General features: G+C 39.7%; 1 protein-coding gene across 3 annotated transcripts in view; it reads right to left on the bottom strand.

Annotated features, from left to right (window-relative positions):
- Window positions 1–7,498: 7,498 nt before the first annotated feature.
- The window catches only part of DEAF1 (DEAF1 transcription factor), a 40,578-nt gene continuing 22,296 nt past the window's right edge, over window positions 7,499–25,780 (bottom strand). For 2 of the 3 annotated variants that reach the window (XM_060769364.2, XM_060769372.2), the window contains 4 exons: window positions 19,291–19,541; window positions 12,046–12,111; window positions 8,695–8,784; window positions 7,499–8,000 (listed from right to left, as the gene is read on the bottom strand). In XM_060769364.2, the coding sequence (XP_060625347.2) occupies window positions 7,896–8,000; window positions 8,695–8,784; window positions 12,046–12,111; window positions 19,291–19,541 (512 nt within the window). In that variant the 3' untranslated portion in view covers window positions 7,499–7,895. The remainder of the gene's footprint in view (window positions 8,001–8,694; window positions 8,785–12,045; window positions 12,112–19,290; window positions 19,542–25,780) is intronic. The other variant, XM_067462586.1, reaches the window with a different exon arrangement.

Below are 25,780 nucleotides of genomic sequence, written 5' to 3' on the forward strand. Positions count from 1 at the left end.
GCATTTGTAACAATCATGAATTCCATTCACTGTATACATGTATGTAGACCTGTGGTTTAAATCTGATAATATTAACTTCAGGTATAAAATAACCTCTATCCTTTTTTTGTGTTTTCATGTAATTTTAAAATAAAGCCTCAGTGCAATCATGCCATTAAATCCGCAGCTAGTCTTCAGTAAATTACATCAGTCTCAATATGATTTTGATGATGGCTAGAATTTTGTAAGAGAGTTGAGTTTTTGTAAATAGACTTACATTTGTGAAGATATGCGATGTCCATGTCAACTAGTCTATTGTCATTACATAACTAAGTAGTGTAGCTGGCAAAGAGATTGAAGATTGATGCACATAAGGCACCTACATACGCTAGGCACTCGTGCAGGTGTTCTGCTACACATCTCTGCAATCCAGAGATGAATGCTATTTAAATGTATTGATTGTATTTTAATTGTATTTTAACCTAAATCCATGCTTTATTATTTAGTTGTTTTTTTAATTTTTGTATTCACTTTGCTTTAAATTGTGACTGAAGTGTGGGATTGTTAGTCACCTTGAGGTCACGTGGGGAGAAAAGTGGAGTAATAAATAAATACATAAATAAATAAAATAATGAAGTGTAAATTTAAGCATGCAGATTTATATTGAGAGAAATGTCATGGAGGATCCCAGTGGCTGTTCTTTGCAGAAACCATAACAATTGTAGGCACTGTTGATGCAGGAATGAAGGAGACATGAAAAAGAGAATTTGACATTCTCTGTGTTCAAAACAAGACTCAGAAATTTTAAAGGTTACTCTTTTAGTTAAAGTTTCCCTGCCATTTTAAGGGATCATAATCCAAAGAGGTAACTTTTCTCAGCACTTATGCACCTCCATTCCCTAATCTGGTACTTTTAGTAGTTATCAACAGGTATATTAGCTCCAGCTTCCCTGTCACAAAGCTCTCATCCCTATGCAGAATTTCAGTGCTTCTGTGTCTATCAGAAGACATGCAGAATGTAGAAGGACCTGAGAAGATACAGCCTCTTCTTTCAAGCAGCCCATGAAGAGTTGAGTCAGCTCTTATCTTCATCAGGTAAAGGTCAATGTTGCTGAGACTGCAGTTCAAAACAGAGAAAGCCTTTCAACCCAAAAGAAAGGGAGATGGTAGCAGGAACAATCCCAGAGACAAGGTCTTGCCACAAAGAGTTTACATATTCCCCAATTTGTTGTTAGGCTGAAAAGGTAGCTTACACAAGTTGCTTGGTGCTCACCATTAGAAAGCAAAAATATTGTCTTGTTACTTAGGATGAGTTGCCCTTTCCCCCCTATTCAGGGAAGACTTCACATAACTTTAGCAACATTATAGTAACAGAACTAAATCCTTGCACAATTGAGTAGAATTGTGCACTGAAACATAGGAAGAAGTGTTCCCATTAAAGTGGGGAATTATCTAATGACTTAATTTCAAGTTCCTCAAAAGCTGATTTCTTACAATACACAGTGCTGAGTGAAAGCTCCAGCAGGATATATATAGGATATAATATATATACTGTATATACTATATATTTTCTCTATACAGTATATATAGGAAATGAAATTATATCACGTGTAAAATCTTTTTCAAAAAATTCAGAATGTTGCTACCCCTTTTGGCTAACCTTGTATAAGGTATAAAATATTTTGATCTACTCATTGAGACTTTTGGGGAAAGAAAACAATAGTTCTAGTGCAGACCAATGTTCTAGGAGTAATTTCAAACAAAATCATTGAATGAAATCACCATAGATACAATCACAATGGCACGATCCCAACAACTCACACTACTTGGAATGTGTCTCTATATGTAACACTACCTTACAACTCCTAGATCTTTTGATAAAATCTCAGTCATTGATGGTCCAAATATCTAGTCAGTAAAAAATGGTGAACAGTGAAACCAAGATATTTAATAATAATGTCATTTGGTCTCAAGTAGCTATTGATATATCAACTGTTTACAGTTGCTGCTATGTAGAAATTTTTTGCTTATCTATGGTAGCCCTAAAATAGCTTAGCAATAGGTGGTTTTAGGAGGGGGAAGAGTATCCTCCCTCCCCAATATATTGTGCCTCATGTTAACTAATTCATCTGAAATTTCTTTTGCAGCAAATATGTGTCTGCTCTGAATGATTTCATATAGAAGGGCAGGAAGAGGAAGGAAATAGGGATAACAGGTAATGTTTGCCTCAATCTGGCATCCACACTGAAATATGCTTAGGTTAGCTTTTCCCAACTTAGTGCCTTCTAGATATATTAGAAGACAACCCCCATCATCACTAGAAAATACTGGGTGTATTTCATGGGCATGATGAGGTTTAACCCAAGCTAATAGGTGATGGATGGAAGCAGAGAAATTGATGAATGCAATCCAAGTTATACAACTCAAGGCATTCCCTGGCTTGGTTTTTCCCCTCTCTCACGCACACGTGGGCTATGGCTGTCTGACATAGGTTCCTGGTTTTCTTATACACAGCATGATTATACAATCATCAGATGACAAAATGGCACAATGTTTTCTTGCATAAGATCCCACTAAAGAACAGATTTTGGAGAAAGCATTATTGCCATATTTCCTCCCAAAAGCATGATTTGAAATAATGAAAATTAAGCAATTGCTAGATACAGACATATTTACTTCAAAGGTATGAGCTCTCTGCGGGGTATTTATGCATCTCTAGAAATAGGCACCAGCCTCATGTCTGGTCTCTGAGGTGGAAGATGCAGGCAGTAGAGTGACATCAGCAACATTAATATGGTCCTAAGTAGTGATAAAAATGTCCCTCTTATACTCCTCCACCACCCTTTGGTGAATGGAGAAAATTAGTTTTCTGATGGCTTTTCTTACTTAACTTGCAAATGAGATTACTTACTACAGATACTGCCTTTTTACAGTTCATATCTTTTTACCTAGGTGAAAAAAAAACGTACATCTTTTGACTTTTACTGGTACTGAAAGTATTTGTGTGATCTATTTGATTCTTAATCACTTTAGATGCTTCATAGTGTTATTAAAATACCCGCAATCTCAGAGAGGTCTCAGTCACAGAGTTTATGGATGACCTTTCCTCTAGAAATGCCGTTCAGCTAACCTTCACAAATGACCTCTGACCTGAATCTACAAAGTTGCACAAGCACGTATACACACCGGGGGAAACACAAGGTAAATATCACCACCAGGCAGTGGGCATAATTCCCTCACAATAACTCCATGTGCCTAACAATGATTTCTGACAGAAAGGTCACAGAAGTTGTCCAACAACTTGCCTTGCCCTTCTTGGGAACCCATTCAAACATGCCAACGCCCTTTGCCTACCATTGTTTTAAACTGCTGTTAATGTGCTATAAATGCTTCTGTACATTTTTATTGATTCATGTCAGTTTTGGGAGCACAGACTCGGCTGACATCCACTTTGGCCAAAGTGAAAAAACCTCTGTTCTTTGCCATCAACCCATTCATGTTCTCAATCAACCTTTAGAGCTAGGCATGCTGGGACACTGAACCCACAGTTCTTGCAGAGCTGACATCACTTAATAGTATGGCTTGAAAGGTGACAATATAGATTGCATAGAATTAATGCAGTTTGACACCACTCTATTTTACAAGGTCTTCAGCCTTCATGGCCAAAGAGTGCTGGTGTCTCGCCAAACTAAAAATCCCATGATTTCATAGCATTGGTAATTAAAGTGGCAATTACAGTGTAGTTGCACCCATTGCTAGCTGGTATTATCAGGAACAGGTGTCCATATACACACTCCACTTAATTTCTATTTAATTTGACCAAAAGTCCAATTCAAAGTCCACCTTTAGAGTACATTCACATTAAAATCCCTGAATCCCCTGGACCTTAATAGTTACAGGCCAGTATCCAACCTCCCTTTTTTGGGCAAGCTGATTGAGAAGGCAGTTGCCCTCCAACTCTAGGTGGTCTTGGATGACACACACTTCCGTGACCCATTTCAAATTGGCTTCTGAACAGGATATGTTGAGACTTCTATGGTTGCCTTAGTGGATGATGTCCATCTCAGCACTAACAGGGGGAGGGTGTCCTTGTTGGTGCTTCTAGACCTCTTAGCGGCCTTTGATACATTGACCATGGTATCCTTCTGGAACACCTGGGGGGAGGGGCTGAGAATAGGAGGCACTGTGCTGCAGTTGTTCCTGTCATACCTCTCAGCCAGGTTACAGGTGGTGCTGCTTGGGAATAGCTGCTCCTCAAAAGGAGTTGTGATGTGGTGTCCCACAAGGTGCCATTCTGTCCCAATGCTCTTTAATATTTACATGAAGCTTCTGGGAGAGATTATCTGTAGGCATGGGGCAAAGTGTTATCTGTATGCTCATCCAAATATATTTCTCTATGCCTTCAAAAACAGCAACAGCTAAAGATAGTGTGTCTCCTCTGAATAACTGCCTGGAGGAGGTAATGGGCTGGATGAGGAAAAATCAAGGGATGGAGGTGTGTCAATCAGTTTTGGATGGGGTTACACTCACCCTGAAGGACTGTGTCCATAGCCTGAGAGTGCTCCTGGATATATCTCTCCAAATGTCAGCCCAGGTAGATGTGACAGTCAGGAGTGCTTACTACTTATCAGCTTTGGCTGATCTGCCAGCTGCACCCCTTCCTAGATTTGGTGGACCTAAAGATGGCAATGCATGCACTAGTAACCTCAAGGTTGGACTTCTGCAAATGTGCTTTACGTTGGGCTACCTTTGTTCCAAGTTCAGAAACTCCAGCTGGTTCAAAATATGATACCCAGATTGGTTACAAGAACATCCAGGAGTGAACATATTACACCTATCCTAAAGCTTCTTCACTGGCTGCCAATTAGTTTCCAAACAAAGTACAAGTTGTTGGTTTTGACCTTTAATGCTCTACATGGTTTGGGTCCAGGTTACCTACAGGATCACCTTCTCCCTGAACACTGAGGTCTTCTGAGGGGCGTCTGCTCTAGCCTGCAAGAACTCGACTAGCAACTGTCACCTAGAGGACCTTTCCATCAGCCACCCCAAGGCTGTGGAACAACCTGCCGATAGAGCTCCGACAACTAAATCAACTGTCAGAATTTAAGACACAAATGAATGTATTTATTTATTTATTTACCACATTTATATCCTGCCCTTCTCAACCCTGAAGGCGACTCAGGATGACCTGTTTCTTCTGACAGGCCTACCCAGTTTTAATGCCAAATTTTAAACTTCAATTTTAGGTCTAATTTTTGTTCGTGTATTTTTATATGTATTGTATATGTGTGTGTGTGTGTGTGTGTGTGTGTTAATATGTGCATTTTACAGAGTGTTTTTAACAATTTGAAACCCGCCTCAAGCTGTGAGGAGAGGCAAGTGAGAAATGAAATTATAAATTATTATTATTATTATTAAAATATACATACATAAGAAAATAACGTCTGCAATGTTTCAAATTAGGCACTAAAGTACAATTCAATGCCCCAGATTTGAAAAGTGTCAGTTGCTGCATTTGAGTGTATTTTCTAAAGGAAAGCAGGATACAAATGTATAAATAATGGAATCTCTAAACTTGGCCAGTAGTGAAAAAGAACCCTCTTTCACTAACATTACCTATGTTTTTATTATACTGCTGTAGCCCTTTTTTTTTCTTCTCACAGGAATGAACACTGCTCATTTAATATTCTGTAATTTTAACACTCAGGAGGTGTTATTTTCAAGCTAATTTTCTTGTTAGAATAGATCTCTCTCCTCAGGGGAGATGTTGAAGCAATACACAGTTGCACCTTCTCTTTTATTTTTGCAAGCACAAGTCGGAGCTGTAAAGTTTGCATTTTACTGATTTCATTACAGATTTGTGATTGCTTTCAGTGGAAAAAATGAAAAGGATATTTTATCATATCAGAAAATGAACAGGGTGAAATTAAGCTTGAAATTATGAAATTAACTATTACAAAGACAAACAGTGTTGTCTCAATGACTTTATACACAATTTATTTATTTGTGCCTTCTGTGAGATGGATGCCAACCTAAAGGCCTTTTTCTACAAGTTTACCAGTTAATGGGTGAGAACATTAGAAATTAAAGCTCCTGAACATGCCACATGCCTACCACTCACTAACTGTCCTCATTGCTTTGTAAACTAATCAGTTGTGCTCTTGTGTTTCCAACATGATCTAGGGCCAGTCCCGCTAGTGAGAGATTCTTCTTGACTGCTTTTGATATTGATATCAAACAGTAACAAAATGCCAGTAAGAACCTGGGAGACAAAAAGTGTAGAAGAAAAGGTGGCTAAACAAGAAGAAAGCAGTATAGTCTTGTGATCAGTTGGAACTTGAATGAAGACATTTGGTTCAGATCCGAACCCTGGTCTCCCAAAAATCTTAGCTCAATACTCAAGCCATAGGTCTGTTGGATCACCAGTTCAAAGTCATAATACAAATAAACAATTTTCAATACAGATTGTGTTCCAGAACAGAAATTTACAACTTTAGAATGCTAGATATTGTTGGACTTCAGCTCCAAGAAACCCAAGGCCAATATGGTCAGTGGAGAAGGTTTCTGGGAATATTAGACATATAACATCAGATTGGAAGTCACTGCTGAAGATAAATGCTGCAAGAAGAATCACAATGGCATTGTACTTTGCTCTGTATGACACATGTCCTGCAATTTATAATATACAACCAGCCCTCCACATTTGCAAGTTTAACTTTTGAGATTTGATTATTCACGGAGTTGGCTAACATGTTTTCTATAGGAATCTCTAGATCCTCCAGGGTAACTCTATAGTCAACTTCCAGCAAAAATAGACCATAGATTTCTTCTAGGAGACCTAGAGATTCCTAAAATGTGTGTCCACAGGCAAAAAAGAGTATTTTTTTAAATAATGTTTTTTCTATTCTTGCAGGGGTCTCCCATCCCTAACCTTGGTGAAAGTCGTGACCTACTGTATTAAATCATTTTGTCCTGAAGGAAGAGGTGCCAACCAACCAAAAAGAAGTAAAACCAGTAATAGCTTCAAAGTTCAGATATAACCTTGGTCTTAACTTGGATTGAAGGCAGCTCAAAGGCATAGTGGTCAAATGATGCATGGAGCAAACTCATACAGGAACATGCTTTCAAGGCCTTAAACTGGGATAAGCAAAATCATGGGATAGTCTAAATTAGGCTGTTTAATGCTTTCCAATATATGTGGATGTAAACCACATTGCATGGCAAAACTGAATAAGGGTCAGGGAGGAGCCATGAAGGCACGGATACTGCAGATCTTGGAACTGTGTTGGAGTTGACCTCTTCAGTGCATACAAGCACCATCCCGGCTTCAACCTGGTTTCTGTGCTTGACGTGTGATTAGGCATTCACTTCACTTTCAGTACAGCTGCTTTCATCACACATTACATTGTCCATGTAGATGCAGCCTTTGGCAAATTTCTAAAAAACCAGCAAACCAGGACCATGAAGGTGTGTGTGTTTTTTATACTGTGTTTTGTTTTGCTTTTTAAAAAGGAAGGTCTTTTGGGAGGGAACAACAGGCACAATGTTTATTCAATTTTTTTTAAAAGCACCCAGGTCTCATTACCCACTTTAAAGAACATTTATAATTTACTTCAAAAAGCCAACATCATCCATTAGAGCTGCCAGTTACAGCCAAATAAACCACCCATTGGTTCTACATGTTTTCATAGAAAGCTTTGTAGAATTAAGTTCCTGAGTTTCCTGAACAGAAAGGAAAATGTCCATGCATTTTCTGCTCCTGTGCTGTTAGAGAAGAGTCTTATGTTGACCAGCAACAAATAAATAATATCACAGCTTTATCTTCTTTGTGAGTTCACCGCTGTTGCTCTTAATCAATAGGACAATGACTGGTCCAGCCAGGCTAGTATCTATGTAAACTGGAATGGTAAGGCCTTTCAAACAACAACCTTCTCTATCACCGTGTCTGTAACGTGAACCTCTTCTTCCTGAACTGTGACTGAGGCCGCCTGTCCGCACATATGCTGGTGGTCTTTCCAGTCCTAAAAATAAGATTCAGAAAGATTAGAATATGAAACAAAAGTCAACACAAAGCAAATTCTGTGGGGGGAAAAGGAAAAGACATCCTGCTTGGGATACTCCAAGAGTTACTTCACAAAGAACTTAAATCCCACCTATAGCCCTATCTCTACTGGTGTGTGTGTGTGGGGGGGGGGGGGGGAGATAAACCAACAAAAAATAAAAAGTTCATAGAAGGAGATTAAAGCCACAAAAGCATTGGAAACTAGTAGGAAAATACAACATTACCATTCTTTTGAAGATAAGAGATGAGTCTCAGCACTTAAATCAATGTAAATAAAACTATTTTAGCCTGCTATCAAAAGACAAATGTTTTACATGACATCTAGGAGAAAGGTGGCATATAAATTAAGGGGGAGTGGGGGGGGGTGGTGGTGGTGGGATGAATCCAAAAAAGCGATTGCTGAAATTCTGGAAAAGTACTAAGAGTCTTTTCCTCAGCCACCTTTTTCCCAACCTAGGTAGACAGAGAACCTGGAGATGTTCATCAGTCAGGTGCACATGGGGATAGTTTTGGTGGCACAGTCAGGAAAGCACCTATAGAGCAAGACTCAAGTGCTTCCTTAAAAGCAGCAGCTCCAGCTTGGGTGGCCTTTTCTCCAGTCAAGTCAGGTATCTCTGAACTGTTGAGTCTGAGATGGAAAAAAAATTCATTACCTTCCGTTGACAGAACGTTGAGCAGTAATTGACTTTATGGCAGCCAGTGCATTCATTCATTGCCTCACGGCCACAGTTTACACAGGATTGCTGTCACAAATACAGACAAAGAAGCAAACATCAGTGAGCAAGAAAAGCATATTCTCTTGCAAATATTTAATACACCAAGTATGAGAGGGGAATAAAGAATAAGAGATAATGCACTATCTCATCATTTGAGATCTGTGTACAGATTTTTTTAAAAAAAAAAAAACACCCAGCTCTTCCATAAACAACTGAAGGATTAGAGTTGCTTCTTGCCTCCAGTCTTCCTGAAGAACAAAAAGCATTATCAGGTTATGGCAGTAAACACTGGGAATATATTCTTGACTTTATAGTTGAGAAGGTAAACAAATAGTTTTAAATAAGAGAAGCAAGGCAGCTGCTGAAACAACAGAGTTCTTTATGATTTTATATAGACTACAGGTATCATCTCTCCAACTTCTTCTTCGTTGAAAACAAAGATCCATCATGTTTCCATTAAATGTAAGGAGAGAAAGAAACTGCTTAAACATGGTTTCAGTCTAGATTGTACACCCCAATAGAATTCCATTAATATTTACTCAGCAGTAAGTCTTAAACACCATTATAGGATCAGCCCTCATAGTGTCAGGTAACAGGAAGGGTGTCTGGAATTTTGCATCCTTCATATCAAAAGCCTGGTGAGTCTCAGAGGGCCTTTATCTGAGCTTAGGAGGCCATTGTTTGCTGCTCTGCTTGAGGCGGCACAATGGGCCACAGATCCATCCCACTGTTTTTTGGTGAATGCTTATTTCCCTACCCAATATTTTTAGGATAGGTAAGAACTGAAACTGATAGATGGAGAACACAAAGGCTCTTAGGAAAATGTGTTTGTTCTTTCAGTTTCCAACTGCGATGGAAAACCTTTAAGACCTGGCCTGGTGCTTGATATTAGTAGGTAACAGCACTGGTTCCCTATGGTCAAGCTAACAACACTTTGAGATGTGGGATGGGTAGAACATGGAAATGTCCCTTTTTGGACTACTATTCCCATAATCTCCAAGACCCAGAGAACCCTAGAGGTTGTAATTTTTTTCCAAAAACATTTTTCCCAAAGTATGATTCTCCAGATACTGTTGGATTGCAAGTTCCATCATCCCTCATGATGTAACTATGCTGGCTAGGACTAATGTGAGGTTCATCTATACCTAGAAAGCATTCCTCCAATGAAACAGAGAAAAGATTGTCAAGAATAAAAACCTGTGAAGTGCAACTTTTTGAAGTCGAAGGCCCTCCATTAGCGCTCCCATCCACCCACCTTTTGCCAGCTACTGGGAGGGACCATGTTTTCTTATTTCTTAGAAATAAGGAGGTGGGAGAAAGATGTAGAAAAGCATTAGATTAAAAAAAAACCCATGACTCCCTAGCTGAGCACTTTTTCATTCATATGAATAAGAACCTTCTTTAGAATGAGGCAACACTTTTAATAGAACAAGAAGAAAGGTATTACAGAGAGCTGTCATTAAAATAAAAAAGCTTTATGTTCAGATGGCTCATTCCAAACCTGAACAAAATATTTTTTAAAAAAAACATGACAGGAGTGTTTAAGAACTGAATCTGTTTGTGGCTCACACAATTACCTAAGTGTGATTAGCAACCTGGTGCGGTTGCAGAAGACTGGCACAGGAAAGCATTTTTGGCTATGAATAAATTGCCGTTTTGTGAGAGGTTGAGCATCCAGGCCATATTTAGTACAGATGGAAGTGCTTGCTTGCTCCCAGGCCCAACTAATTTGCACCCTGATGAACACCTACTTTGCTTGCACCATCTGCCTTGTAAATTATCTGCTAACCTCAAAACATAACAAATGTCATGCAATTGTATTCCTTTTTTTAGTTTTTGGTGAAGTTAAGGAAGAAACTGCACAAACATGTAAGTAACTGATAACCAGCCTGGCATTATTTTATATTGAATGGCACCTGGAAGGCTGGGACTGATTAAACTGAAACAGGGCCAAATTAGGGACACTGAGATGAGATCTGTGACTGGATCTCTTGTTTTTTTTTAGTAAGCTGATGTGGCCATCTTGGTGAAGCCAAAGGCCACAGAATCCAGGGTCGAGACTTCAACTTGTTCTGTAGATGTACTTTTTCCAAATCCAGACTGCAACCACTGGGCCATTCAAGGCAATGTATGTAACCCATGGAAAGAGCTAAACAGAAGCCATATAGCAGAACCCATATAGGTCATCCGCACAGATATACATAACATAGGTAACAGTTCTTCCCTCCATGTAGCAGAAGTTGCAGTGGCTTTATATAATATGTGAATGCCTCTGTCTTCATGAATTATCACTACAGTTTTATATCTTTTATTTTTCAGCACATGCTACATAGTTAGCAAGAAATGTTGCTCTCCACATTGAATCCATACTACAGTGAAGACTTTGCTGTGCACTCAGCCTTACCAACAAAGCACAAGTCACTCCAGAACTCACAATGGAGATCATATACACATATACACCTGTTATATTTGTGTTTCTCTGCACTTACTGATCTATGGCCATAATGTAGTTGGCCTTGGCAGTGAAGTACAGTAGTCTCTTCACATCTGCAGGGACTAGAACAGGGGTCTTCAAACTAAGGCCCGAGGGCCGAATGCAGCCCTCCAAGGTTATTTACCCGGCCCTCGCTCAGGGTCAACCTAAATCTGAAATGACTTGAAAGCACACAGTAACAACTACAATCCTATCTCATCAGCCAAAAGCAGGCCCACACTTCCCATTGAAATACTAATAAGTTTATATTTGTTAAAATTGTTCTGTGACCTGGCCCTCTGTTTAAAAAGTTTGAGGACCCCTGGCCTAGAAGGACAAGATCCCCACAGAAGTGGAAAAAACACAAATATAAGTAACATAGAAAGCACATTTCTTTTTTACGGAGGAAACACTTCTCTAGGCACTTGCAGGTCCTCCAACACAATTTTATGGTCAATTTTTAGGGGAACTAGAAGTGCTGTATTTTTTCAGTTGTGTGTAGGAAAGTAGCAGAGACAGTGGCATATACATACATATGCAAATAATTAAACCCGCAAATGCTTAACCTGCAAATGTGGAGGTACAGCTTTACCATGAAAACCTAAACATAAAAGGATCCCCAAGGTTGCCAAAAAAGGGTGAGTGGCATCACAGGAACACCCATGAGACAACTTATTACTGAACCACCAGGCAGTAGACTGAATCTGAAAGCACTTGGAATCCACTGAACAAAAGAAAACAACAGTTACAGTATCAAAAATGAAAACAGCAGCATAATAGCCAATTGTTTAAGCAAACTTGATCTTTCTGCTCACCTTAATTATGATTTCTGTTTTTCCATCAACATCTTCTGTTTGTTGAAATAACTGGTTCTGATACTGCTAAAATCAAAATATAATTGAAATTTCAGCTTCATAAATATTTCAATCTCTTTTGGGGAGATGCTACCCTTAAGACATTTTAGATTGAACAACAGTGTGCATGTATATCTGTGCAAGAACTTCTATGTCAGCTTTTTAAAATGTAAATAGCAGCTGCATTCTATAGTCTAAATCAGATTAGGATTTAGGAGGGGGGAAATGAGAAAGAGTTCCAGGAACATCTACTGCTAATTTTAAAAGTAAACAAATAAATGTTTAAGTTGAGTACAATGATAAAGGGAACAAACATAAATTACAACTTCAGGGTTCTTGTTCTGTTCTTACAACTCTCACTCACTAGGCTCAAGAATGAGAAATTCATTAGAATATGCTAAAACGTTGAAAGAAAATAGAATAAAACAACAAGCATAAGTAGTAGCATCATGAGATTCAGGCAATAGTATATTGATTAGCTTTCTAATTGACATTATCTAAGGGCTTTTGTTCAGCTATGATATATGAACCAAAAATTGTTAGGGAAATACAAGACGTTGACATGAATTGAGACCAATAGCCCATCCAGTCCAGTACATATTTAATAATACTCCTGCCCTGACAACAGATAATTACCTCTACTTGCTGATATGTTACGCTATATATTATATTATATTATATTATATTACATTGTGCTTTTAAGGTATTGTATATTAATTGGTATGGTTTTTCATGCTTTATGTTCACCGAGTTAATATTTGTTTGATAAGTTATATTGAGTTTATTTCACTCTATGTTTTGTTTTGATTGTCTATTTGGTTTTGTCATTGAATGATTGCCATTTTGTTATTCCTGTAAACCGTCGTGAGTCCCTTTGGGGAGAGCAGGTAGGTTATAAATAAATTTGTTGTTGTTGTTGTTAATAATGATGATGATGACAACCTTGCTAGTGGTTTTCCATGGTCTTTCAGCCTGTCTACCTGAGATGCCTTGGTTGGAAGGACTAAGGATGCAACACAACAGGTAATTTCCCAAACACTACACTGTATAATGGCAATGTTAATAGTTTTCAGAAAGTATAATAAACAACAGGGACACATTGTTTTAAAAATAACATTCCAGTGGAGGCAAGTGTTGTGAGCTGTATCCTCCTCTGACCCTGCACTCCCTGTCACTGCTGAGTGGGGCTTCCTGGAGTGTTCCTCGGCTCCATGCTCCCTTGTGACATATTTAAGTCTCTGCTAAACCTACATTGACAAGGGGGAAAACCCCTTTTCTTTTAAAGTTAACCACAGTAAAGCTCAGATATTACTCTTGGGTTTTTAAGGACACTTGTGATGATGATGATGATGAATAACTTTGTGTCATAATTTTAAAAGAAATAATCAAGTTAGTCTTATGCAAATAAAAAAGTCAGGAAGAAAAAAGGAGAGTGGCAGCACTTTTAAGATTAATTGATTTTAGCATGAGCTTTCATGGATGTAAACCCATTTCTTCAGATACAGTGATATCCAGGCCTCAGGATAAAAAACAGTAGAAGTGGGGGTATAATAGAATGTAACAGGATCCAGAAGGATGTGAATCCTGACAGTCTTGAAGATGCTGTTACACTCTTTCTTTTATTTTGCCCCTTTCTGTATCCTAATGTATGGCAAAAAAGATTCTGTTGAAGTTCAAAAGGTTGTTGTGATATTTTTCTGTTTGATCTGTGAACACTGTAGCACACATTCATATCAAACACTTGAATGTGTATTGCAGTATGAGAATATTATATAGGAAAATGGCATAACCACAATACTTCACATGACATAATTTGGGCAAAGCCAACAGACTTCAAAGAGCAACAGGACCCTGTTAAACAGTGCCGAGTAAAAAATACTTGAAGTGTATAATCATCACCAAAAGTACCAGCTGGAATTAGATGCAACACCAGCCAGGGGTGCTAAACCTCTTGATAAATAGTAGCAAAGCAAGTGAAAGCCCAATCGATGCCTCCAAGGGTAGAACCTGATAATTAAGCCGATTAAGGGCTTAATTTCAGATCCTCTCAACCACCTGATAACACAATGCTGAGGGGTTCTGGGGCCTTTCAGACATCTGAAGACACCAGAGTGCAAGATAGTATAAGAAAAGTCTTATAGCTGCATTCCTATTTACTGATTTTGATAGTTATATACTATTCATGGAGCACTGGGTCCTAAGTTAGTCAGATAAGAGGGGGAGATATCTATCAGTTGCCCTTTATGTATATCACTCTCCAACATCACATTGTGATTCAATTTCTAAGTATCATCCTGTTTTGAGAAACAGGTTTTAGGAACACATACAGATAAAACGGAGGCAAAAAACATCCAACTGAGCCATTGAAAATGGGGCCCACAACAGAGAGACACTGAAATAAACTTTTCCATGGCAGTCGTTTGATGTGACGCATCCCATTCCTTACACTAACTGTGAAGGTTTCATTTGTTTCCACCAGTTTTCAAGAGACAGATGTACATTCATCCACCTCATTAAATCTCTCCTTTGAGTTCCGGAAAACACAAAACAGAAAAGAGCATTTCACAGTATGAATTCTCTAAGACTCGGTATGGGAAAACACACTGTCTGTGGCTCAGAGATGAACAATCATTTTGTCTATGGAATCAGTGAAATGGTCTGTCATGAAAAAGCCAGTCTCTCCTGGAGGTCCAGATTAACAAATTTTCTTACATGGCAATATCCTTCTTTAATAGAAGGTAAGTCAATTCTGGGTCAATGGCTATTATTGTTTTCTCTTTGCCAGTATACTTATGCCCATTTTCTAGTGCATAAATTCCTCCCCCAGCAACAGATTAAAACATAGCTGATCTTTAATACAGACATACCTCAGAGAACAAAATGGTTGACAAAGGAGATCCTTTTTACAAAGTGTTTTATGCCTCTTACCTCTTCCTCTGTCTGGCTATATGGTTTTTAACAGCACAGGAGAAGTGTGGGGGGAACTCAGATCTTCAGTGTGTGATTGTGGAGTTAGGTCGACAGTAAACAATGCAATGAAGTTTAAGGTGTGGGAAAGAATGGGATTTTTACTCTAGCTAATTCTACAACCAGAAAGGTAAACAGCAGCTCCTTCCTGCCAGTATTTTTTTTAATGAACACAGATCTATGCAACCAAAACAGAAATCATAAGAGAGGTGGAGGCCAATGAGCGAGAAAAAGAATGCCCTTAAATAGATTTTGGGAGAAGTCTCCAAGTGGTCTCTAGAAGGTTGAAAACATTTCTGTTTACTTATGTAAGGCTTCCCTCCACATGTGTATTGTTAGTTGCTAATAAAAGGTTTTCCGCTCTTCCTTTTTTGTAGTGTGGAAACGTATCCCTATGACTTCGAAGTTGTTTCCATTTCTGGTGCCTAGGTAAAGATAAAGATTTCCCCTGACATTAAGTCTAATTGTTTCCAACTCTAGAGGGTGGTGCTCATCTCCATTTCTAAGTTGAAAAGCAGGCGTTGTCCATAAACACCTCCAAGGTCATGTGGCCAGCATGACTGCATGGAGCACTGTTGCATTCCCGCCAAAGTGGTACCCACTGATCTACTCACATTTGCATGTTTTTGAACTGCTAGGTTGGCAGGAGCTGGGCCTAACAGTGGGAGCTCACCCTGTTCCCTGAATTCGAACTGCCAATCTTTCAGTCAGCAAGTTTAGCAGCTCAGTGGTTTAACCCGCTGTGTCACCAGGGGGCCCTTCTGGTATCAAAGGTTCTATTAAAGAAGTCATATATTTCATTAACTGAGGTATAGCTGTTATCATCTCTGTTTGGTAATCTTGCTTCAGATTGACCTCAAGTACACACATTTTTAATTTTAAAAAAAGATTCCCCTTGTGAATGTGGAAAAGCTGGAGACCCGTGATACTGATCCAGGTCATTCCCAATCATGATCTGGAGTCCATTTTAAATGAAAATGCACCTAGTTGTAAATATTGCTTTAGGAATTATGCACAGTAAGAAACTCCATTCTTGCTGACTCATGTGGATCAGATCATCCAAACTCTTGAATGAGCCAAGAACGATCAGGGTATGTTCCTTTTTGATCCTTTATTCCTTATTATTTCATCAGAAGATAGAAAATAAAAATGCAGCCTGGAGCCTTTCCCTTTAAACACCACTTATACAGTGTTGAAGATTGTCTGGCAGTTCACAAAAGAATGGAAAAACATTCAGTGAGATTTTCAGGTGATTTGTCTACTTGAAAACTTGAGCCAAACTGCTCAAAGCTGCACATAAGCCTGATAAAATGCCTTATCCAACATCCCAAAAGACACACATACACACACATAAACACCCAGCCTCCTAAAGCCCTCTTTTTCCCCAAGAAGAAAATGGCAAGGTGTGGAGTTCAATAACAAACTGGCTGTTTACTCTTGGAGAGAACACAAAAATTGACGTGAAGAAATATCTATATGGCTTTCTGTTTCAGGGATGGGAGGAGGAGTTTGATGAACAGTCTAGCAATCCTGTGTACATTTTGACGAGGCCAGAACTTTCTATCTCATTTGTTGCATGCAGGGACTTAATTTTCATCTCCTCTTGGATACAGAATGGCCTGGTTTACAGCCAGAAAGCTGTCCCGAGAGGTTCTTAGTGAGCAGAATGACAATGAAAACCTGCAGAACAAATGCTCCATATGCTTGTTACTGATGGTGGTGAGATGTAAAATCACAGCTGAATGGAAAACAACACTTGAATTCACTGGAACCCATTGAGGAAAGCACATAGTAAAAAATCAGGAAAACTAACCCATTAGCCGAAAATAGCAAAGGGTGCAGAAAAGTTGGGAATCAGGACACTCCCTTTCTCCATGCCTGGATTGTTGAGACTAAGCTTCTAAACGGGAACAGCGAGTGAGAAACCCACATGTCTGTGTCAGAACAGGAGCAGAACAAAAGCTCCTTAGAGTCCTTCACTGGCTACCAAATGGGGCCAGGGCCCATTTCAAATGTATTGAAGATATCTAGTATCCCCCAGTACCTGGCAGCTTGGCTAGCAAGGTATACACCATTTAGGAATTTAAGGACTGGATGCATTGGGATTACTCAAAGAATAAGTTATGTTAACAAATCCCCAGTGACATTAGACTGGCCCCCTCCCTGTCTTCCGGAAAAAGCTGAAGACCTGGCTTTGGAACCAGGCATTTGGGGCGTAGTGCAATTTGCAATTTGACTTAGATGTAGAAGCACAAACAATGACTATGTTTCAATCCTGTTTTAATTGTATTTATATGTTTTATCTGTTTTTATTGCTCATTGTCTTCTATTTGTGTATTTGTATTTGTAATGCAGCATTGAATTTTGCCATAATTGTAGGCTGCTCTGAGTCCCCTTTGGGGTGAGAAGGGAGGTGTAGAAATATAGTCAATAAATAAATAAAATATAAACAAATAAATAAAATATAATTGCAGAACTGAATAATTAACCACTTGAAGCAACAGACGGCTATGTTGAATTTAAGCAAAGAAATTACTACATATCTCTGACACTTAGCATTTTGATTCAGCATTCTATATCAATAGCTCTGTTGTGGTAATCAGCCCGAATGAAAAAGATTAGAATCAAATACAGCTGTCTATTTGATCTCCACCTTTCACCCCAAAATGTTTTGATATATTATAACCTTGCCATGTTTCATTATTGATGCAACATACAGTATGTGTAACTAAATCAACATCCTAGGAAAATCTAGACCTGCAGCTCTCTCAATTTTGAAAAAAAAAACAAACAAACATTTGAAACTGTTTTGCTTTTTAAAAAAGTAAACCAGAATATCTTTCAGCTGAAGTGCTCTAAAATTTAGATCTGTTAAAACATTCAGCACACAGCTGACAATGCAATCAGTCCTGTTTGGCTTGTGAAGTTGCTCTCTCAGCTTATCTCTTCTGATATTTATTATTAGGAATGAAAGTCTCATTAACTTGGGGTATCCAGTCACAGCAACTAATAAAAGGCTGGTAGAATATATGTAGGACTTAAGCAACCCTGGGCAACAGCTGGGAAAGTATAAATTCCTCCTCAAGTCCTCTAAGTCAGGGTTGAAAAATGTGTGGCCATCCAGAACCTGCATGACTGCAACTTCCATTATCACTAAAGCACAACCAGTGATGAGAACTGAAGGGAGTTGCTGTCAAGCAGTCTTTGGAAGGTTACACGATCCTCATCCCTACTTTAAACTAGATCTTCTGTAGGTCCTGATTATGCAGGAAAGGACTGAGCTTTGGCCAAGCATAAAGTGGAGGACAGAACAGATGAGACAATTCCATGAATCACACTTTTAAGTAATGCTAACTCTAGAACTGGAATAAAGTCAATGCCTGGTTCACACATCATTTGATTTCTGTACACTTATGATGGATTAACCCATCTAGTTAAAAAAGGGGGTGCGCTACAAGTGAAGTTTACCACTGTTGCAGTGGACTGATATAATAAATCCTGTACAAACAGGGAAAAAAACATATCAGGAATTAAAAAGCTATAGCCTCTCCCTCTGTGGCAATAGTATGATCATGGTCGTGAATACAGAGTTGTAACTCTAGGTTAAAAATCTGTAACTGTAATGCAGGATGCCAGCCAAGAAAGGGCAAAAAATAAAAATCTAGAGAGTACTGGAATCAGGATTACAACTGGCAGAGGATACAGTCTTACTTATGCTTTCCTAAACCTATTTACATTTATTCCATTGCTTGCAAATCCTCATGACCATTTTGCCTTGATCTTCAATTTCTTTTCATCCCCTTTTCTCTCTGTTATAGTCCACTGTCACTTGATCCTTGTGGGAAAAAACATATTTTTTAAAAGGAGGCTGAAAACCATAACATTATGCACAAATACTTACCATAATTCTGATCACAGGCAGAGTATAAAATTCTTAGGTGAAACAGAACTCTGGTACACAGCATGTACTCAAAGATCTGCACTCAACCTTTCAGTATATAATCTTTGTAATTTATTGTTACTATAATAAAGGAGAAATCCATTTTTAAATGAAAGCCAGCTTTTCATGATATCAAAGTAGGGATACTTTCTGCTTTAGACTGAAGAATGCAACCTAAATGTATAAGACTTCACAGTAGAAAGGTTTCCGCTATTACAAGAGAATAAAACCACAGCTTCTTAATTTTTTATCCCTGTTATTTAGGGATATAATTGCTTTATTTCTTGAAGCACAGTTACCTCTTTCCTCTCCACATCAGCCTGAATTTTTGCTTGAGAGACTGCAGCTTCTCTGTATGAGGAGCTGGCCTGCTTCGCTTGTTCAATGAGTGTCTTCAACTGCTGAGCCGTGCTGAGCAATGAATTGACCGTCTCCTCAAGATAAAGCCAGCTCCGCTGCTCTGTCACCTCAAGTCCATTGACGACTGAAGAGGATACTGCCTTGGCGGGAGTTGCCGGGGGCACAGCCAGGGCAGGAAGGGAGGTCCAGACTAAACATTGAAGGAACAAAATAAACCCACAGAATTAACCCAGAGGTATCAAGTCTAAAATTTAGGAGAAACATACAGCAGAGGACTCTTCCACACATCACTAAACCCTGCACCAATACGGGTTAAAGCAAACGGGTTGCGGGAGGAGGTCCCCTCCTCCTTCCACAACCCTGGGATTTTCCTCCCAGGGTGGCTACATGCTACCTCGATTGAAATCGGGATAACATAAAGCCACGCTGAAGTCCTTGATTTACCCCCTAAAACTTACTAAAAAGGTCCCTGGCCACCATGGAGCCCCTCCTCATGTCCTACTGATGCGAGTAAATGTCACCTGAAAAGATGGGAGGGTAAGGAGAAAACGTCCTCCTTGCCTGCTCGCCCCCCCCCCCCCCCCCGTCTCCTCATGTGTCATTTTCTTGCAGCAGAAGGACATGAGGAGGGAGAGGCAGGGACCTTTTCAGTAAGTTTTAGGGGGTAAATTGGGGGCTGGGGGGAGGGGTGGGTTCCCTCCTGCACCTTTGGCCTCCAGGAGACCAAAGGTGAAGGATGGCTGTGGGGACTCACCCCTGGTGTCATGGAATGCAAGCCCAGAAGTCAGTCCCCACATGCCTAATACCTCATTCTTTCAGGAAGGCCCGGATATAATGAGGTATTTAATTAATACTGGGGGAAAAACAAGGAAACCTTGCTTTATTCTGTATTAATTTGCTTTTACCAGAGGTGTCATTTGGATGCCTCTGGTAAAAACTGAGATAGGCCCCACGTTTTGAGGTCTGTCTGGATGGGCCCAGAGCCAGCAGGATGGAATAATTTCAATTCACCAGTTTGCTCAATCAGAGATTCCAAATGATGCCCCACACCTTGGTCTAACCAGACGTTAAACCAATCTGTCCACTTGCAAATCAGGAAGGATCATGTTCTGCAGGGAGTTCCTTGATATGGCAGTTCCATATGAGCTGTAGAAAGCCACTGTTTTAATATACATAATCTCTAGGAGATCTCTGTGTGTCTTTTAAAAACTATGCAAGAGCCTTTCTTCAGGAAATCATTTTGCAGTCAGGAAAGAAAACAGGGTTCTTTCATAATGGCATTTTTTGGAAGCTCACCTGTAATACACAAATCAATATGCAGTGTTACCTGCATAATGAGGTTTTGGAATAGGTTAAAAGCCAAACCAATTTTAATATGGACTAATTGAGGAAACAGGAAAAGGAAGGTTGCAAAGCTGCTGCACATTACTGACCCTCTTTTTAAACAATTGATTTATGGGTGCTCCAGAATGAGGACAGAAGCTCTTCCCCTACAAGGCATGCAAGGAAAGAAAAGCAAACTACATGGCTACAATGAACCCCATCTGTTCTAACAGAAATAAAAAGAGAAATTATACTGTAGGTGGGTTCCTTCCCCACCCTTGCTTGGATTATTTTCTAAAACCAGAGCTTGGAAAATTACTTTTGGACTCCAATTCTCAGAATCTCCATCGGCTCGCAGAAGTGGCTAGATTTTCCAAATGTGCATGAATGCCTCTATCCTGTAAGATCCAGAATCCCCTACTGGCATGATAATGGATAAAGGCTGTACAGAGCTTGGAATGTGCTTTTGCTTGGTAAGAAACTCGAGGAGACACCAAAAAGGGGGTATTTTCAAAACACTGAAAGAGCCTTTTACCCAAACCAGCAGTCCAAACCTATATATGTTTATTCAGAAATGACTTACATACAAAACACATAGAGTCATGAAGACACAAGTGACACCTGGGATACAGGCAGGCATACAACTTATATCCAACTCACAGTTAAGAACCGGGAAGTGACAACAAGAAGTGAGAGAAATCTACCCCTAGGAAGAGAAATTCACTCCTGGAATTGTTATCATAGAAAAAAGGTGTCTCCACTGAAGCTTTATCACCAATCCTGGCTTCCATGACAACCTGAAATTTGCAAAATCCAATCACCACAGGGACAAAATGTGAGGTGAAATCTTCTGAACAGGGGCACAGACAGCAAAACAAACACCACAGGGGTTTTAACCCTTCTCTATGCTATCCAAAATGGGGGGACGACGACGGTGTACCCCATTCAATGTACATACAAATTCAACTTAAGAAGAAACCTACAGAACCTATCTTTTCTGTAACTCGGGGACTGCCTGTAGTTACTTTTGGACATCAATTCTCATCGTTCCTCTGTAAAGCCTTGATCCTAATAGCCACATAACAGCCAAAATAACTTTTTGCATCAAGTATACTTCCCTTTTCCTCATTTATTTAGAAGTGCTATAGCATAAATACAGGCTCGTGTCAAAATTAGCTACAACGTATTTGAATTGTAATCTTGCCAGAGTGCTTAAAAATTGCAATGGTATAGCTATGAAAGAGATTATGAAATCTACATCCAAAAGTTTTATTAAGTTAGCAAACAGAACCAAATATTTGTCCAATGGTATCTATAAGATTATATGTATTTAATATGAATTAACGAAATAATGCCTTTGGAAAGTATATTTGCAGAAAAGCTTTCAGCTACTTGTCTTTTCTATACCAGAAAGTGCTTAACATTTGACAGCCTGATCCTCCCACGGTATTTATTTTTCTTCTTCTATTGGAAAGGCCAGCTAATGCTGCTTTGTCAAACAAAATATTTGCACTTCCTTTTATAGAACGGAAAGTGAATTATCAATGATGCACTCAGAAATGGATAGGGGAAAAAAAATGAAAAACTGCCTGTAAGGATCTTATAAACTCTATATACTGCAATGACAAGCCATGTAAAAATGTAATATTCAGGTAGTTTGGTATTAAAGAGAATGACCATGGTATGATTAGCACTGTTAACAGCTCTCAAAGGATAATCACAAACTCTTGATTCTCTAAAAGCCAAAGAAACAGAAAAAGATGCATATAAGTATTAAGGAGCACAAGACATTTCATCTACACCAGAAATGAGGAACCTGCGAACCTCCAGCTGGCAAACTTAAACTTCTATTAACCCCATTAGTATGATCAGCTATATTCACAGATATTAAATCTCACGCGATGAGACTTTAAGAGCCATCAGATCCCCCACTTCCCTGATTTCCAGAGTCCACAAAATGGTTATTACATCAAGCTGTGCACAACACACCTCCTATTTCATTGTAGCTCTCACTGGAATTATGAGAGCCAGAAACAACCTGAAACCGCAAAGGCATTTATTTATACAAATCATGTTAAAATATGAAGTGAAAGAGCACAGGTCTGGGTTTATGCTTGTATTTGAACTAGATTTGATATCAAATGGCTCATGATCTCTTGAACTAGATTCTTGAGCCTGGCCAAAACACTAGCACCAACCTTTCAGGGGATGGCTACAAAATATTGAATTAGGAAGTTTTCTGTAAAAATTAACAGTTTGTTTAATTCAGTATCAGACTGGCAGATACGACATTTTTCTGTGGCAAACATAAGAAAGAATCTTATGTAATTTAAGTGACTAAGATATATATTGCATGATAAACCATTGTGAACTACAGCCCACTTCATCAAATTCATGAAGTACTATTGCGTCAATTAAAGGTATTTTGTTGCATGCCTTCAAGTTGTTTCTCACTTATGGTGACGCTAAGGCAAACCTATCAGGGGTTTTCTTTACAAGATTTGCCTCTGTCTTCCTCTGAAGCTGAGTATGATTTGCCGAAAGATATCCAGTGGGTTTTCATGGCTGAGCAAGAAATTGAATTCTGGTCTCTAGAGTCATAGTCCAATGCTCAAACCATCATACCACGCTGGCTCCTCATCCGTTAACATGCATAGAAAGGTAGATATACATATTAAGGGTTGGGGAAGACTGTGCATAGCAAAGAGCAATGAGCTCAGAGAGAACTGAAATACATAAAACTACCCTGACTGCAGTGACTAAAGAGAAGTTAGCTATTCTAGCTGTTACAGGAGTAATGGCCCTGATCGCACACAGCAAGTTCAAAGACTCTTAAGAATTTATAGAGTTTGTAGAAGATGTTCCTGGTCACATTTCACTACCATTTAATCCTCCAGGAGAAGAATGAAAATGAGGAATGCTTCCCCTGTCAGACTGTGCTGCTCTGCCACAGAGCACTAACCTCAAATTGTTGGTGAGACTGGGAAATAAGAGGGAGCTCAGTAGTAAAGCTCAGTAAAGCCCCAAACGATTCTGGCCCAACTTACCTGTCCAAACACATCTCCTCTTAGGAACCCTCCAGGACGTCTGGGGAGGCCTTGCTCTTGATCCCGCCTTCGTCACAAGTACGGCTGGCGGGGACGAGAGACAGGGCCTTCTCAGTGGTGGCCCCTCGGCTATGGAACACCCTCCCTAATGATATTAGATTGGTCCCTTCTCTCTTAACATTTCAAAAGCAGGTCAAGACGTGGCTCTTTGAGCAAGCGTTTGCAGACACAATCTAACAGACATGGCGAAAAACGGAACGACTCGACAATGTTATTGGATAATGCTTTTAACTAGGAGACTCAAATTGATATATGTTTTTATTGATATTGATTGTTTTACTTTGTTTTATATTTAAATTGATTGTTTTTAAATTGTATTTTATGTCTTTGATGCTGACTGTAAACCGCCCCAAGTCGCCTGTGGGCTGAGAGGGGTGGTATATAAATGTAGTAAATAAATATAAATAGTAGAAACACCTACTTTGCAGAAAGTTTCTAGTTTCAGTACCACACATCCTTGGAGAAGGAAGATAACTTTGATGCCTAAAACCCTAACAAACTTCTAACAGACCCTTAAGGGCATTCAGGAACTCGAGCCGTTCTTAGACACCACACAGCATGCTGTCCTAGACACGCAGCCCATATCACATCAACATTATGGGGAGGCTCAAGAGGAGATCACTTCAGATGTGGACAACCCTCAGGCTTGGAGGAATGTCACCCTTAGAAAGAGACATAGGACCCGGAAGCCTCCTCAGAATACTTCTTCTCAGCTGCAGTTACACAATAGATTCCAAATTCTCACACAGCTATCACTTGACCAAGAAACACAACACATTGAGGAAGACCAGAATGGCTTAGATACTGATCAGTGGCTCGTCCTTGACCAGTGTGAGGGGGATAGCCCTGTTTGGGACAACACTTCACAACATTCACACTTACACAATCATGCAGGTGTACCATCCCGAACCATAGACCAGGTGCAACAGGAACACATACAGGAGAACCATAGGCTCTTGGACGAATCTCAATGGATTGTCCTTGACGAATGCACTGGGGATGTCGAGGAGGAGGACAACACTTTACACCTACACAATTCACACCAACAGGATCACTTTTCTGGGGACCTACACACTACAATGCGCAAAAGGGGCCCTGCCATTCCTGAAAGTAAACAGGTCTTGGTAGTAGGCGACTCCCTCCTTAGAGGAACGGAAGCCGTCATTTCCAGACCGGATGGGATGGCTCGAGAAATATGCTGCCTACCGGGGACAAAATTACACCATATCACTCAGAGGCTCACCAGGCTCCTCAAGCCCCATCACCGTCCTCCCCTCATGTTGATTCATGTAGGAACCAATGATACTGCTAGGCATACTGTTCAAAAGATCACAAATGATTTTCGAGCTCTAGGAACAAAGCTAAAGCAATGTAATGTACAGGTGGTCTTTTCATCCCTCCTCCCAGTCATAAAACACGGTCCTACAAGGGCCAGAAAAATAGTACAGGTCAATGACTGGCTTAGAAAATGGTGTCAGGAGGAACGCTTTGGCTTCCTTGACCATGGCCTGCTTTTCCAGGAGGATGGCCTACTGGCAAGGCATGGGGTGCATCTCACACAAGTAGGAAAACACCTTTTTGCTCACAGACTCGCAAATCTCATTAGGCGCACTTTAAACTAGGCCCACTGGGGGAGGGGGACAACAGCCTTGCGAACACTACTTTACCCATAATGTCAAGGAACCGCCAGAAGACTAAACGGAGGGCTGCACAAACACAAAAAGGACCAAGTACCGAAAGCACAATAATCCCAATTAAACAGCTCAGGGGAAGATCTCAGGGGCTCACATGTCTTTACACTAATGCACAGAGCATGGGAAATAAACATGACGAACTCCAACTTTTAGCACAACACCACAAATATGATATCATAGGCATCACTGAAACCTGGTGGGATGACTCCTATTGCTGGAATGTAGACATCGAGGGCTATAACCTCTTTCACAGAAACCGAACAAAGGGGAGAGGAGGCGGAGTAGCCTTATATGTCAAAAACTCT

Source organism: Anolis sagrei, chromosome 1 (genome assembly GCF_037176765.1).
Source record: "Anolis sagrei isolate rAnoSag1 chromosome 1, rAnoSag1.mat, whole genome shotgun sequence".
NCBI classification, from domain to species: Eukaryota; Metazoa; Chordata; class Lepidosauria; order Squamata; family Dactyloidae; genus Anolis; species Anolis sagrei.